The sequence below is a fragment of the Eschrichtius robustus genome, chromosome 20, assembly GCF_028021215.1.
Source record: "Eschrichtius robustus isolate mEscRob2 chromosome 20, mEscRob2.pri, whole genome shotgun sequence".
NCBI lineage: Eukaryota > Metazoa > Chordata > Mammalia > Artiodactyla > Eschrichtiidae > Eschrichtius > Eschrichtius robustus.
This window is the reverse complement of record NC_090843.1, coordinates 43861242-43878921: the sequence shown is the minus strand read 5'-3', so window position 1 is coordinate 43878921 and position 17680 is coordinate 43861242. Positions and strand designations below refer to the sequence as shown.

The window sequence follows — 17680 nt, the reverse complement described above, 5'->3', positions numbered from 1 at the left end:
TTTGGAAGTATTTTGGAATTTCTGTTCTTTCACCTGTGGAACATGGAAAGAATCTGAGGCCAGGTGAATTTATCTAGCTTCATAGTTTACAGCAACAGCCAGACTCATGAACTAATCAAAACTCTCAAATTGTAAAATATGAAAATAAAAACTACAACTCTGTGTGTGTGTGTCTGCAAAGGAGTGAGAAGCACAAAATTTAGGAGAATGGCTCCCCAGCAGTGGGTGACTGACAGGGTTTAGGATGTATGAGTGTATGTTAGTAAATGGAAATTATTGGTAATGTTATACTTCTCATCTTGGGTGATGGGTTCATAGGTATTTATTATATTATTAAAATATAAAGAAGAGGTCCAAGCATTCAACGTTAAAGTGAAGCAAGAATTATTAATGGTCTAATTCTTTGTATTTGGGGCCTTAGGTGGAGAGGAGAAAGATGCAAGCAAGAGAAACCATATTCAGCAGTCTTTACTGGGTCAGAAGTGGAAATCAGAAATGAGAATTAAAAGTTTGGAGTGAAGGAATAAAAGAGAGGGATATTTCTCTTTGTATGTATTTTACCTTGGGAGATTTTCTTATATAAAGATGTGTTACTTAAAGATGCTAATATTTTAAATTTAACAGTATTAAATCAGTTCTGCATTTTCAAAGTACTGTACTTATATATTTTCTCTAACCAGAACATGACTGCAGCTAACATGTGCTCTTGGTATTTTTATTCATATAGTGAACGGGCTACTGTAGTATGATCGATCTCAAGTTAATCATCTAATCTACTATAGTTTTATACTATAGTTTTATAGTCTTTCGAATGTAAATAATATCCTTCTTTTAAAATTTTTATTATTTATTTATTTATTAAATTTCTTTATTTTTTGGCTGCATTGGGTTTTCGTTGCTGGGAGCGGGCTTTCTCTAGTTGCGACGAGCGGGGGCTACTCTTTGTTGTGGTGCGCGGGCTTCTCATTGCAGTGGCTTCTCTTGTTGCAGAGCGTGGGCTCTAGGTGTGCAGGCTTCAGTAGTTGTGGCATGCAGGCTCAGTAGTTGTGGCCTGTGGGCTCTAGAGCGCAGGCTTAGTAGTTGTGGTGCACGGGTTTAGTTGCTCCACGGCATGTGGGATCTTCCCGGACCAGGGCTTGAACTTGTGTCCCCTGCATTGGCAGGCGGATTCTTAACCACTGTGCCCCCGGGGAAGTCCCCTAAAATTTTTTTAAAATTGAGGTATAGTTGATTTACAATGTTGTGTTAGTTTCTGGTATACAGCAAAGTGATTCAGTTATATGTATTTGTATATATACATATTTTTTTTCAGATTCTTTTCCATTATAGTTTATTACAAGATATTGAATATAGTTCCCTGTGCTATACAGTAGGATCTTGTTGTTTATCTATTTTATATATAGTAGTTTGTGTCTGCTAATCTGAAAGTCCTAACTGTCCCCCCACCCTTTCCCCTTTGGTAACCAAAGTTTGTTTTCTATGTCTGTGAGTCTGTTTCTGTTTTGTATATAGGTTCATTTGTATCATTTTTTGAGATTCCACATATAGGTGATATCATATAATATTTGTCTTTCTCCGTCTGACTTCACTTAGTATGATAATCTCTAGGTCCATCCATGTTGCTGCAAATGGCATTATTTCATTCTTTTTTATGGCCGAATAACATTTCATTGTACATATACACACACACATATACATATATATATATGCCACATCTTCTTTGTCTATTCATCTGTTGATGGACAGTTAGGTTGCTTCCATGTCTTGGCTATTGTAAAATAGTGCTGCTATGAACGTGGGGGTGCATGTTTCTTTTTGAATTTTAGTTTTGTCTCGATATATGCCCAGGAGTGGGATTGCTGGATCATACAGCAACTCTATTTTTAGTCTTTTGAGGAACCTCCATACTGTTTTCCATAGTGTACATGCCAAATCTGGTGTATGGTATGAGGGAGTGTTCTAACTTCATTGATTTACCCATGGCTATACAACTTTCCCAGTACCACTTGCTGAAGAGACTGTCTTTTCTCCATCGTATATTCTTGCCTCCTTTGTCAAAGATTAATTGATTGTAGGTGTGTAATAATATCCCTCTGTATCCTACTTCACAGAGCTATCATGAGGACAAATGAAGTAAACTATAATTTTTTTTTGGAAAATTTCCCTGCAAAAGTGACTAAAATGACCAGATGTCAAGAGGGCGCCCTATGGCCTCCACTCCACCACTGGCAGGAGGGAGTAAGTGGCTCTAGAATTCTGGGTGTCTACCCCGTCACCATCTCCCTTTCCCCCTCTCATGGTACACTCACAGTGTTTCCATCACCGTCTAAGACCATGGGGACTTTTATCCTTGTTGACCTCAGTCACCATAGGAAGCCAAAGACCATCTCTCATCCTCACACTCTCCTCCAAACAGCATTCAGTTGTCAAACTTTTGAAATCTCTCTGTGGATTCCCCTACTCCCTCCACTACTCACCCCAACTCCTGAAGCCTTTTGACTGGGCCCTCTGGAAGTCACTGTCATCTGCAAAATTCCCTATATCCTCAACCTCTTTTGGAATGTTCTTTTCTTTTCCTCTTGTTGCAGTTTTCATTAGTTATTGCCTTTCATTTTTTGAAGGTTATATTTTTTTATTTCATGGTTTTCTGTAGTACCACTGCTTTCACAATTCCTAATAGTTAATGACGTTGAACTTCTTTCATGTTCTTATTTGAAATCCCTATATCCTCTTTGGTGATATATCTATTCATGTCTTTTGCCAATTACTGTTGAATTTGGAGAGTTTTTTACATATTCTGGCTTCGAGTCGTTTGTTGGATATATGATTTGAAAAATTTTTTTTTCTGTCCATGGCTTATCTCTTCATCACCTCAATTTAAATGAATTCCAATCAATCACTTTATTTTCAAATGAGAGGATTATTTCCTCAGGAGTATTTTGCCACAAATTAATAGGGATCCATCTACACATTATTAACTTTCGTACTCTGTGTTTTTGGTTCTCATTTTTCGGATATTGTTATGTGGGGAAGTTGGTGCTTACTCAGCAAGAACTTTGTGTTCTTCAGCAAGATTTATTTCCCTGCGGTCTGTAAATCTTTTGAGGAACTGGACAAATCCCCAAAGTTTACTAGTTGATATAGTTGATCCCTGGGTGGCATAAAGGTTTTACATCTCTTTATAAGAGGATATAATTGCCTATCATGTGAAAACACTAACCCTAGCATTTTACCAGGCAGTAGGATTCTTTTGGATAGAATTGAGTGGTTTATGCATGCCTGTTGGGTGTATGCTGTAAGTAGCATACGGTTGTGTGGGCAGATAAACTATAGGTTATGTACGTGTTAACACTTATTTATTGTAAAACTGCCTTGTGTCCAAAGTGTTTTTTCTAGGCAGATATTGAATAAACATCTAAATATAATTTTTGTAGTATACCTTTTGGTTAATACATTATTAGTGTTTTTAATCTGTCTTAATGCTTCATTTTTTTAAAAAAAAATTTTTATTTATTTATTTATTTTTGGCTGCGTCAGGTCTTAGTTGAGGCACACGGGATCTTTCATTGTGGTGTGCGGGCTCTTTGTGGTGCGCGGGCTTCTCTCTAGTTGTGGTGCGTGGCTCTGTAGTTGTGGCGCACGGGCTCAGTAGTTGCTGCGCATGGGCTTGGTTGCCCTGCGGCATGTGGGATCTTAGTTCCTTGACCAGAGATTGAACCCACATCCCCTGCATTGGAAGGCGGATTCTTAACCACTGGACCACCGAGGAAGTCCCTAAACTGCTTGATATATTCTTGTAGGCTTGCTGAGGGTGTGCCAAGACCTATCAGTGTGTTAATAGGAGGAGTCTCATTTAGCACCTAGTTTCAGGCTGATTGGAAGCCAGACCCCCAGGCAGGATCTGTATAGAAATATATACAGTCCTGTGGGTCACACTTGTAATTCCTACTGGCCTCCAGTCCAGGAGATCTGTAGGTGTTCCCTGGGTGACAGTTACAAAAATTGGGGCTCTAGACAGTTGTACAAGCTCCTTTCTGGAAGGTCTTTTAGAGCTGTAGCAAGATCAAAGAAAAAGAGGGATGGGTGTCTCCCTGGGAGCACCTCCTTAGCTCCTGGGTGTGTGGGAAACCTGAAACCTGTCCCTCAGGCTGAAGCTCCAGGCTAAGTAAATAGGCCCCTTTCACAGGAAGACTGGGGTTGAATTTCTTTTGGTGTTCTGTGCAATGCCCTGGGGATGGTGGCCTGCCAAGAACTGTCTTTTCAGTTGTTACAGTCCCCTAGCGCTCAGTAATGTCAGCCTCCTTGTCCAACAGAGAGGGCAATCAAGGGGTGGCCCTTGTGTGGATTGCACATGCCTGCTGGCTTTAGCAGGTCAGCTGGAGAGTGTAAGCGGTGAGGCTGGCCCCCCCCGCCCCCCCCCCCGGCTTTCCAAACGCAGTGGGAAAATGTCTTGACCACACATGCCCATGGTTTCAGCAATGCAGCAGGACAGTGCCTTGCCTTTGTACCCCTACCAGCTTTGGTCTCGGAGTGGGAGAATGCCACACTGCTCGTGCTTGTCCGCCTCAGCCAGGGAGTGGCTGAATGTAGCCCCGGAATTTAGCTAGGGAGCAGTGGAATGCCGTGTCTGTTCCTGCTTATCCACTCCAACCAGTAATGAGGAAGTGCTGCAACCCCCTGAGCTTTCCTGCTTCATCAAGGCAGTGGTTGCCACCACTTTCCCCTGATTGTCTTAGCAAGATTGGAGGGAGGGTGCTGCCTCTGATCTAGCCCAGCTGTGCTAGCAGGGTACCAGGCGAATGCAGTAATGGCATCCACCAGTGCCTCTCTCTCCAAGGGGAGATTCTGCTGTGCCCTGCCCCTCCAGCAGTTGCTTTTATTTTTACTTATTTTTAATTTATATTTTATTTATTGTTGCTGCGCGTGGGCTTTCTCTAGTTGTGGCGAGCAGGGGCTACTCTTTGTTGTGGTGCGCAGGCTTCTTGTTGCAGTGGCTTCTCTTGTTGCGGAGCAGGGGCTCTAGGCAGGCGGACTTCAGTAGTTGTGGTGCACAGGCTCAGTAGTTGTGGTGCGCAGGCTCAGTAGGTGTGGCTCGCGAGCTCTAGAGCGCAGGCTCAGTAGTTGTGGTGCACGAGCTTAGTTGCTCCGCGGCATGTGGGATCTTCCCAGACCAGGGCTCGAACCCGTGTCCCCTGCATTGGCAGGAGGGTTCTTAACCACTGCACCACCAGGGAAGCCCTTGATGCGATTTTAAACGGGATTGTCTTCTTGCTTTCTCTTTTTGATAGTTTATAATTAGTGTATGAAAAGCAGTAGATCTAAAAAAATTTATTTATTTATTTATTTTGGCTGTGCTGGGTCTTAGTTGCGACATGCTGGATCTTTGTTGCGGCATGCAGACTTCTTAGTTGCGGCATGCAGACCTCTTAGTTGTGGCATGTGGACTCTTAGTTGTGGCATGCATTCAGGATTTAGTTCCCCAACCAAGGATGGAACGTGGGCCCCCTGCATTGGGAGCGAAGAGTCTTACCCACTGGACCACCAGGGAAGTCCCAATAGATTTTTAAAATGTATTAATCTTGTATCCTGCAACTTTACCTAAGTCATTTATTAGTTCTAATAGTGGAGACTTCAGGGTTTTCTATATATGGTATCATGTCATTTCAAATAGTGGCAGTTTTACTCCTTCCCTTCCAAATTTGGATGCCATTTATTTTTTTTCTTTGTCTGATTGCTGTGGCTAGGACTTCCAATGCTACATTAGACCGAAGCGGCAAGAATGGGCATCATTGTCTTGTTCCTGATGTCAGAGGGAAAACTTTCAGCTTTTCACCATTGAACGTGATGTTAGCTGTGGGTTTGTCATAAATGGGCTTTATTATGTTCAGATATGTTCCCTCTATACCCACTTTGATGAAAGTTTTTATCATGAACGAATGTTGAATTTTGTCAAATGCTGCATCCCATAGATATTAGAAAGCTATGTTTCCATGTTCATTTGTCTCGAGGTATTTTCTGATCTCCTCTTCAATTTCTTCATTGACCCATTGGTTTTTTAGTAGCATATTGTTTCATTTTTCCCATTTTTCTTCCTGTAATTGCTTTCTAGTTTTATACCATTGTGGTTGGAAAAAATGCTTGATACAACTCCTATTCTCTGAATTTGTTGAGAGTTATTTTTGGTCTAACATATGATCTATTCTGGAGAACATACCATGTGTACTTGATAAGAATGTGTATTCTGATCTTTTGGGATGGAATGTCCTGTAGATATCTATTAAGATTAACTGCTCTAATGCATCATTTAAGACCATTGTTTCCTTCTTGATTTTCTGTATGGATGCTTCGTCCATTGATGTGAGGCATTAAAGTCCCCTACTATTAATGTATTATTGCCAGTTTCTCCCTTTATGTCTGTTAATATTTGCTTTATATATTTAGGTGCTCCTGTATTAGGTGCATATACGTTAATGAGTATTATATCCTCTTCTTGTATCGATCACTTTATCATTAAATAATGCCCTTCTTTGTCGTTTGTTATAGACTTTATTATTAAGTCTATTTGGTCTGATATGAGTATTGCTACCCCCCCCCCCCCATTTGCAAGAGATTTCTTTTTACGTCTCTTTGCTTTCAGTTTGTGTGTGTGTCTTTAACTCTTTTAAGCAGAATATAGATGGGTCTTGGTTTTTTTAAATCCAGTCATCCTCCCTGTGTCTTTTGATTGAAGCATTTATTCCATTTACATTTAAAGTGATGTTTAAAAAAATTTATTTTAGTTTTGGCTGCATTGGGTCTTCGTTGCTGCGCACGGGCTTTCTCTAGCTGCAGTGAGTGGGGGCTACTCTTCATTGCGGTGTGCAGGCTTCTCATTGCGGTGGCTTCTCTTGTTGCAGAGCATGGGCTCTAGGTGTGCGGGCTTCAGTAGTTGTGGCACGTGGGCTCAGTAGTTTTGGCTCGCGGGCTCAGTAGTTGTGGCTCGCAGGCTCTAGAGCACAGGCTCAGTAGTTGTGGCACACAGGCTTAGTTGCTCCGCAGCATGTTGGATCTTCCTGGATCAGGGCTTGAACCCATATCCCCTGCATTGGCAGGCGGATGCGTAACCATTGTGCCACCAGGGAAGCCCCTGTGATTTTTGATTTGTATGTACTCATTGCCATTTTGTTCCCTGTATTCTGGTTGTTTCTGTAGTTCTTCTCTGTACTTTTCCTCTTCTTTTAGTTTCTTCCCTTATGGTTTGATGATTTTTATTTTTTTAGTGGTATGCTTGTGTTCCTTTCTCTCTAGTTTTCTGTGTATTTATTGTACGTTTTTGATTTGTTATTACCATTGGGTTCATATATGTTGATCTTTAATTGTATCTCCTGTTTTAAACTGGTAATCGTTTAAGTTCTAACACATTCTAAAAGATCTACATTTTAACTCCTCTCCCCCACATTTTGTGTTTTTGATACCGTATTTTACATCTTCATGTTTATCCCATTATCCTTTTTATTCTAATGCATATTAGAATGCATATTCCAACTTGTTTTTGCCAAAAACATAAAACCCCCAGAATGATGAAATGAGTAGGACAATAAACTCCTGTATACCTTTGCCCTAGACTAATTACTAATATTTTGGTCACATTTTAACCCACCTCTATTCTTATCACTCTAATCAACCACTATTAATGTCATGCACACAGTTTATTTCCTTTGCCACTGAACAACTTTCTAATTTGCTTCAATTTTTTAATGCAGGTGTAATTTACAGTGGAGAAATACAGAGATTTATCTGTTACAGTTTTGGGTTTTGACAAATACATACACTTATGTAAACCATACCTCTTTGAAGATTATTTCTGTTACCCCAGAACGTTCTCACATGCCCTTTCCCAGTCATCCTTACCCCCTCGGAAGCATATACTGTTCCAACTTCTTTCACTTCAGAGGAGTAGTCTTCCGTTTTCTTGATGATGTTACATGTTATCAGTATATCTTTCCTTTTTATTGCTGAGTAGTGTTCCATTTTATGAATATATTTAATTATTCATTTTCCTGTTGGGTTGAATTTTTGAGCTATTATGAATAAAGCTGTTGTGAACTTTGTCATACAAGTCTTTACGTGTCATGGAGTTTGAGTTACCATTTGGGTGAGCTGAGACAGATAATCAATCGAATGTGTATAATATGAGGCTCTGTTAAGTGCTTTAAAGAAAAACAAAGGAGCGGAAGCATGATAGAGGGTGATCTTTCTGAATGGAAAATATTTTAGCAATGACCTAAAAAAAGTATGTAAGAGAACTATGGAGATGACTGGGGTATGACTTGATAATTCCAAGGAGATAGCAGAAAATGGAGCGTTCCTGAGGCAGGAGTGTGCTTGGCATATTCCAATGTGGGTGAGCAGGGTAGAGGGCCAGGTCAGAGAGAGATTGATACCATGGTAGAAGAGCAAGAAAGGAGTTAAGGACATGCAGTTTTTTTTTTCTTACGAGGAAAGTAAATGAATGGATTCACAATACGATGGTTGCCAGCAACAATAATAACTGCATAAAGTTTATTGAGTTCTTACATGTTGCAGCACCTTGTTTAGTCCATTCCATATCTTATCTTTTTTAAACCTCACAACAATCCTATGTGAGGTATTGGCACTTATCTCCACTTTACAGATGAGAGAATTAAAGCACTAAGGGATTAGATACATTAGCCTTTATCAGTACATTTATTTATTTTCCAGCAGAGTTCTTCTTGGTCATAACTTTCTGACAGTAGATTTTTCAGTGAGCCAGGGTAGCAGAGGAACAAATCCTGGGCTGTCTTTCTGGTTCGCACGTGGTTTAGTACCACAATAACTTGGGAGAATTATTTAGCCTCTCAAAATCTCATTTTACTCCTTTGTCAATGTATGATTTGTACTTTGTGTTTGTTAAGGTCTGGTGAGTCAAATCTGTGCAAGAGCACAAGGGGCCTGATCCTTGAAGAGAAATAATGCGATGCCACTAAATATTAAGGGATACCTCACATGCTGAACATTTTAACTTATGGAGGAAGATAATAAAGCCAGCAATAACTTAAAAATGTTGTGATTAACATTTTAAACTTTCTGAAGTCACCTTGGAGTCTAAAATGTATACGCATGTTTTGGATACTTGAGGCAGATGCAAAGATTTACTTGGTGATAATGGTTTTTTTTTTTTGGCTGCGTTGGGTCTTTGTTGCTGCACGCAGGCTTTTCTCTGGTTGCGGCAAGCTGGGGCTACTCTTCGTTGCGGTGCTCGGGCTTCTCATTGCAGTGGCTTCTCTTGTTGCAGAGCATGGGCTCTAGGCGTGTGGGCTTCACTAGTTGTGGCACGCGGGCTCTAGAGTGCAGACTCAGTAGTTGTGGCGCATGGGCTTAGTTGCTCCGTGGCATGTGGGATTTTCCCGGAGCAGGGCTCGAACCCGTGTTCCTTGCATTGGCAGGCGGATTCTTAACCAGTGCGCCACCTGGTGATCATGTTTTGATAAAACTTCAAGGCAATAAGATTTCTGTCCTGTTTTTCTTGTGGTTGGTTGATGGTACCTGCAGCCTATGTGTCTGTTTTCCCATTTCTCTCTCTTCATCTCATCTTCCACTTTATCTCTGTCTTCTTTGTCCTAAAAAAATTCCTCACATTTTTCTCTGTTTAGGTGAGAAATAAACATGAAGAGTATTCAGTTCATAATGGTGATTGTTTTGTAGCACGAAATAGAACATTGCGTAATAAAATAGAACTTTTTAGTGGGAAAATATCCACACAGAATCTAAAATTACACGCAATAAAATGTATTGACTACAAACTGACGATGAAATCATACTTTCTAGCTAAAATTTAGATCTGCAGATATGACTACAACTTGAAGCTCACATTGAGAGAATCTGATGAAAATGGGTTTGGACAACCTCATTGAATTAAGTATTTTCTAAAAGAATTATTTCAATAAAATAACAAATGGAATGGAAGACTTGGAAACAGTTTAACTGATAAAATGAATTAAATTGTTCAATGGAATCTTTCTGCAGAAGGCACTCTCAGTTAAAATTAGTGCCTACTTAATACATGTTTGTGTAAAATCTCTGTTTTCCAGTCATCCTCAACATCAAAAGAGTAGAGCTGGAATATCTTATTATCAGTTGGATGTTTATTTGCCTCTGGATACGATTTTGGATCCATACACAAGTGGTTTCTATTTGATATCTTGAAATCCTTAAGGCTGATCCATGAACTTAAACTCTTCAGTTAATGAGTTTACAATAGTGTGTATGATGGGGGTGTTATTCAACATTTTCTGACATGCAAACTGTCTTGAATTTTGTTGAGGGGGAGAGGAGTTGGTGACTTGGTGGGCAAGCCCATTTTCATTACTTTAATTGTGCGATTTATTAGGATTTTAAGCTTTTTATAAATGTTTTAGTGTTACAGGACAGAATTAAAAGGATTTAGAATAAAAGGAGTTTAACAAAAGGACTTTGCAACAGGATTGCAATAGTTTTTATATTTGATGGATTTAGCTAACGGCTTTTCATTTCAATCATCATGCTACATTCTGTTAAATGCTGTAGAACAGGTGTGTGTAACGTCATTCTCTCTATTGTACATGCAAATAAACACAATTTTATGTATAAAAAGTTAATCCTCTACAATTTGGAGGATTACATTATGGGAGGGTGATGACTCCGTTAGACATCTTGGAGAGTACATGCTATTTATATTGCAAGAAAAATCAGGTTAATAGCTACGGTGTTCGTGAGATTATAGAATTTTTATACCAACACTTTAAAAAATTGTATTTATTCAAACCATCCACAAAGAAATTATTTAAGGCAGAGTTAAGGTTTTGTTACATGGTTTTCCAACTTTGAAAAAATTTAATGTAGAGTGTGCCTCAAAGATATTTGAAGGATTTGTTATGGTTTGTTTGCTTACTGTAGATTCATCTTTTCTATTTACAAGGTTTTGGTAGTACAGTGGGGGCTTTTGGCTTTATGTTGTTCTTAAGTGAGGGCATTATTTTGTAGTTTAAATTTTTTGCTTGGTTACCTTTTCTGAATATCCATGATGCTTATCTTTAGTAAGCGTCAGGTGACTGACCTAGAGAACAGATTCGGTAGGACTGTTGTAACCCAGTAGGTCAGCGGAAACCAATGGAATTCTGCAATTCAGGTTTGAGAAACACAAAAACAATCAAACCATTCTTGCCAGTGTTATTTGCATTTTAAAGACATGATGTATCATTCATCAAAATATCAAATTGATGTGTATAATACAGGTACAAACCATAAAGACATTGTCAAAACACCAGGATGCAGAGGGAAAATAGGTATTGTTAAAGGTGAAGGTGAAATACGGAGGAGTGAAGAATTGGCCTTGTATAGCTGAAGTTCAATTATAATTAATTTGGAACATAAATGTTATGGGCTTTGGACCAGTTAATTTTTAACTTGTGCTTCGCTGGAAAGTCATATTGTTAATTGTGAAATCTGATTTATTTGTTTAGCAGGGGTAAGAGCACACAATCCGTAGTAAATTAATGTTTGGTGAAGATGTAGACACTGATCTTTATAAGCTTCTCAAAATTTAAATTAGTTATGGAGAACTTTATTCAGCAGCACTGTGTTTATAGTTTTGGATCCTTTTTTTTATAGTTTTGATCTTTTTGAGGTGTGATAATACAGTCTGTTAGTGGATCATAGAACTTGTCTTAACCTATTTAGTATCATTATTATCACAATTTATAAGTATATTATGTCAGATCACAATCTAAATGTGTAACCATTAACCTGTCCTCCTCTGGATTAAACCTCATTATTTTTGGAGGGATCCATTAACGAGGATTATTAACATTAACATTACAGTTGCTCTTTACCATCTAGCAAAGAAATGAAACATTATTAAAAGAGAGCTGAAGTCCCCTGGCTACCTCTCCCAAATATTGTCTTCATCCTAAACCCCTAAGAGGACTATTCCTATCCTGAAATTGGTGTTTGTGTGTTTATGTCTTTAGCACTTAAGATAACTAAATATCTGTCTATACATCTAACTACACACACTTGTTCAAGCACACAACTTGTACCTTTTTCAAAATTGTGGTAAAAATCACATAACATAAAATTTAACGTCTTTAGGGCTTCCCTGGTGACGCAGTGGTTAAGAGTCCACTTGCCAATGCAGGGGACACGGGTTAGAGCCCTGGTCCGGAAAGATTCCACGTGTCGTGGAACAGCTAAGCCCGTGTGCCACAACTACTGAGCCTGCGCTCTAGAGCCCGCGAGCCACAATTACTGAAGCCTGTGCGCTTGAAGCCTGTGCGCTTGGAGCCTGTGCTCTGCAACAAGAGAAGCCACCACAGTAAGAAGCCCGTGCACCACAACGAAGAGTAGCCCCCGCTCACCGCAACTAAAGAAAGCCCGCATGCAGCAGCAAAGACCCAAGGCAGCCAAACATAAAGAAAAAAAAAATTACCATCTTTAAATCTTTACAAACTTTTTTTTTCCTGCCCAGCCGTGCCGTGCAGCGTGCGGGATCTTAGTTCCCTGACCAGGGATTGAACCTGTGTCCCGTGGTCCCATGAAGTGGAAGCACAGAGCCCTAACCATTGGACTGCCAGGGAATTCCCGACAAACTTTTAATTGTACCGCTTGGCAGTGTTAAGTGCATTCAAAGAACTCTGTACCCATTGAACACCAGCTCTCCATTTCTCTCTCCGTCACTAGTCCCTGGTAATCACCTTTTTCTTTCTGTTTCTAGGAATTTGACTACTTTAGATTCCCCATACAAGTGGAATAATAGAGTATTTGTCTTTTTGTGAATAGTGTATTTCATTTAGCATAATGTCCTCAAGATTCATCTGTGTGTAGCATGTGACAGGATTTCCTTTTTAATATATACACTTTTTTATCCAGTCATCACTTGATGGACATTTGTATTGCTGCCACCTTTTGCTATTGTGAATGATTCTTTAGTGAACATGGGTGTTCAAGAGCTTGCTACATCTTTTTAAAATTAATATTTTAAGAGCATTTTTTAGTTACCAAAATTGAGCAGAAAGTACAGAGAGTTGCTGTGTATCTCCTGACCCCTCACATCTCACAACTTCCCCCACTATTCATACCCTGCACCACAGAGGTACCCACACTGACATCATTATCACCCGAAGTCCACAATTCTCATTAGGGTTCCCTGTTGGTGTTGTACATTCAGCTGGTTTTGACAAATGCATAAGGACATGTATCTACCATTGTGGTGTCCGAACAGAATAGTTTTCCTGCCCTAAGCATCCTCTGTGCTCTACTTACTCATGCCTCCCTCCTTCTTAACCCCTGAAGACCCCTCATCTTTTTACTGTCTCAGTATTAAAAACTGTCTTTTGCCTTTTCCAGAGCCATTCAGTATGTATTTGTTTCCCCCATGTTTTTTTCATGGCTTGATAGCTCATTTCATTTTAGTCCTGAGTCATATTCCATTGTCTGGAGGTACCACAGTTTATTTATCCACTCATCTACTGAAGGGCATCTTGATTGCTTCCAAGTTTTGGCAACTGGGAACAAAGGTGATATAAATGTTCATGTGCAGGTTTTTGTGTAAACAAAGTTTTCAACTCCTTTGGGTAAATACCAAGGAGCATGATTGCTGGATCTTGTAGTAAGAGTATGTTTAGTTTAGTAAGAAACTGCCACACTGTCTTACAATGTGGCTGTACCGTTTTGCATTCCCTCTAGTGGCGGTTGAGAGTTCCTGTTGGTCTGAATCCTTGTCAGCATCTGGTATTGTCGTTGTTTTACATTTTGGCTGGTCTAGTATGTGTGGAGTGGTATCTTGTTGTTTTGATTTGAATTTCCCTGATGACCTGTGATGTGGAGCATCTTTTTTTTAAAAATTAATTAATTTACTTATTTTATTTTTATTTTATTTATGGCTGTGTTGGGTCTTCGTTTCTGTGCGAGGGCTTTCTCTAGTTGCGGCGAGCAGGGGCCACTCTTCATCGCGGTGCGCGGGCCTCTCACTATCGCGGCCTCTCTTGTTGCGGAGCACAGGCTCCAGACGCGCAGGCTCAGTAATTGTGGCTCACGGGCCGAGTTGCTCCACGGCATGTGGGATCCTCCCAGACCAGGGCTCGAACCCGTGTCCCCTGCATTGGCAGGCAGGTTCTCAAGCACTGCGCCACCAGGGAAGCCCCGACATATGTACCTTTTTAAAGAGCATAAACGAAATTACATAATATTAAAAGAAAATATTTATCCTCTTTATTCTATCTTCCATTAAAAAAAAAAACCTGCCTTCTGAAATATTACATATTTACCAGAAAGTTGCAAAAATACTACAGACAGGTCTTGTGCACCCTCTGCCCAGCTGGTTACATCTTATATACAATATAAAAACCAGGAAACTGACATTGGTGGAATGTATGCACATAGTTCCATGTCATTTTATCACATGTGTAGATTCATGTGACCACTACCATAATCAAGATACAGATCTATTTCATCATTACAGTAATCTCCCTCACACCATCTCCGTCCACCATCCCTAACCTTTGGGAATTTATCAGTCTGTTTTCCATCTCTACTAATTTTGTCATTTCAAGAGTATTACGTAAATGGACTTACACAGTATTGCTTTTTCACTTAGCACAAGTTTGTTGAGGTGTATCCAAGTTGTTCAGTGTATCAATAGTTAGTTCCTTCTTACTACTGATTAATATTTCATGGTGTGGAGGTAAAATTCATCTGCTGAAGGACATCAGGGATGATTTCACTTATTTTGCTGTTTAAAATAAATCTACTATGAAATTTGTGTACAAGTTTGTGTGGGTGTAGTTTTTATTTTTCTGGGATAAATGCCCAGTTGTATGGTTGCTGGGATATATGGTAAGTGTATGTTTAGGTTTTTTGTTTCTGCTCTTTTAAAGAAACTGCCACACTTTTCTCTAAAGGGGCTGTACTATTTTATATTTCCACCAGGAATGTGTGAAAGGTCCAAGTTCTCTGCATTTTTGTCAGCATTTGCTTTTTACATTTCCCTGGTAACGAATGTTGTTGAAAATCTTTTCATTTGCATATCTGCTTTCCGTATCTTATTTTCAGTGAAATATCTCATGTCTTTTGCCCATTTAAAGTTGGATTTTTGTTTTTTAGTTTTGAGTATGTTGAGATTATTTCATATATTCTAGATGGGTCCTTTGTCAAATATGTGTTTTACAAGTATTTTTTCCAATGTGTAGCTTGTTTTTAATTTTAATTATAGCCAAGTTATTGCTTTTTTCGGTCTCATGGATCATATTTTCTGGTGTCATGTCTGAGACCTCTTCACCAAACCCTAGGTCCTGCGATTTTCTTTTGTTTTCTTCTAAAAGTTATATAGTTTTACATTTTAATCTCTGATCCATGTTGAGTTAATTTTAGGTAAGGTGTTTTATTTCCAGTTTTATTCTTTTCCTATGGGTGTGCAGTTGCTTCAGGACCATTTGTTGAAATGGTCAAATGGTCTTACTCTGCTTAATTGCCTTTACACCTCTTTCAAAAATCAGTTGACCATATTTGTTTGGGTTTATTTCTGGATTGTCTTCTGTTCCATTAATCTATGCATCTTCTGTCAACTTTATATATCCGTTTACTTAGATTGTCTTTCCTTTCCTGCATCAGCATTTTGTAGTTTTCAGTATCTAAGTCCTGTATATATTTTTTAGATTTATACCTGAGTATTTAATGTTCTTTTGAGCAGTTATAAATGGTATTATATTTTTAAACTGTAATTCTGTAATTCTGTATGCTTGTTGCTAGTATATAGAAATACGGTTGATATTCTGTATGTTGATCTTGACTCTGGTGACCTTGCTGAGCTAACTCACTAGCTCTAGAAGTTTTTGTTGTTGATTCCTTGGGATTTTCAATGTATCAATCATGTTATCTGCAAATAAGGAGTTTTATTTCTTCCTTTCTTATCTGTATGACTTTTTCCCCCTTTCTTTTCTGCTTCGTTGCCTTGTCTAGAACTTCCAGTACTATGCTGAATAGCAGTGGTGAGAGTGGAGTCCTTGCCTCGTTCTTGCAAAATTCTTGTTTGTCCTTGTTTGTTCTGTGAAAAATTTTGAAACATTTCATGGATTCTTTCCTCCTCTGTTTTTCTCTTTTCTCTCTTTTTGGAATTCCTACCTACGTACTGGAACTTTGAGACTGTAGTTTAACATTTCTCTTGTGTATGTGTTTGTGTGTGTGTATAAATTAATGCTGTTTTTCTTTTTTGTTTTTGGTGTTTTTGCTGTGTTCTCTAGGAAATTTTCTCTGATGCTTGTGTTGAGTTTTTAAATAATATCTACCTTGTTTTTAACTTCTCAGAGCTCTTTTATTTTCTAAGCGTCAGTTTTTCATTGCATTCTTATATTGTTTCATGCCTGAAATATCTTCTCATATTTTTAAAATTATTAATGATGGTTTCAAAATTTTTGAAACTTTCTTCCTGTATAGAGTTAACCACTTTTCCAGGTGCTTGTACCTGTTTGTAAGCAGCAAACTAAAAGGCTGATTGCAAGCAATGTGTATGTGTTTGCCAACCTCTAAACTTTATTGAGGGTGCTGTGGTTGTGCTGTTTCTTGGAGCTCTCTGGTTGACAGTGTCTTTCAGTCTTTCTCCACGGACTGACTGATTTTATTTTTTCCTAATACATTGCTATTCATTTTGCTAGTCTTTTTTCAGGATTTTGCATTGTTGTGTATTGAGAATGGCCTGAAATTTTGAAGTTTTTAAAGTTTCTGTTGCGACCTTCCTTTAAATTTAGTTTTGAAATCAAGGTTATACAACTCTTAGGTAATTAGTTGGTGGAATTGGGGGTGGTTTTCTGATTTCATGGTGAATGTGTATAAGATTGACGTTGTTAATTTTAAAAACAGGTTTTTAAATGTTGGTTCAATTTCAAAAATAGTTATAAGTTTATTTATAGCTCTTCTAGTTTTTGTTCAGCTGTATAAATATATCAATTTAAATGAATGTTTTGCTATCTCTTTAGCTGTAAATGTTTTGATAGAATGAAAATAATGCGAAATGTACAAGAATACTTCTCAAAGTTTTATTTTACATTTTATTTCATGTTCCTTATCAGGTGCTCCAAAGTGTGACAACTTTGCTGAAAAAAGGCCCCTCCTTGGTGTTTGTAAGAGCACTGGATCTTCTGGGTAAGGAATTTAAAAAAATTTCTTTGAACCACTATTAAAATTTTGTATTATTTCAGAGGGGGAACTTTGATGTCTTCAAATCTTTGTTTACCATAAGAGTATGCTCTTACAAGACAGATGGGAAAGGAAATAAAAACATATTTAGGGTTTTTGTCACTCAGTCCTTGTGATTTTTCTGCTCACTGTTTTCTCAAATGTAGGGTGATAGCAAAACATGAAAGCAAGCCAGCAGTACATCAGAATTCAGGCTTGAAATAAAAGATTAGCATCATTAAGAAAAATGTGTTTCACTTTATGTGTTTATTTAGTATTTATAATGGCCTCCTACAGTGGACTAGAACTTACTGTTAGGTCGTCGTGGTCGTCGTCATCATCATCATCATCATCATCATCGTGGTCGTCGTCGTCATCATCATCATCATCATCATCATCATCATCATCATCATCATCATCACCACCACCACCACCACCATCATTAACATTTACTGTTGTTGTAGCATGTGCCTGA

The 17680-nt window shown here is 38.7% G+C and overlaps 1 protein-coding gene across 3 annotated transcripts in view; it reads left to right on the top strand.

The window, feature by feature from the left end:
• The window catches only part of BCAS3 (BCAS3 microtubule associated cell migration factor), a 568366-nt gene that overhangs the window by 62635 nt on the left and 488051 nt on the right, over nucleotides 1-17680 (top strand). For all 3 annotated transcript variants that reach the window (XM_068530786.1, XM_068530787.1, XM_068530788.1), the window contains exon 7: nucleotides 17100-17172. In XM_068530786.1, coding sequence (XP_068386887.1) covers nucleotides 17100-17172 — 73 coding nt within the window. The remainder of the gene's footprint in view (nucleotides 1-17099; nucleotides 17173-17680) is intronic.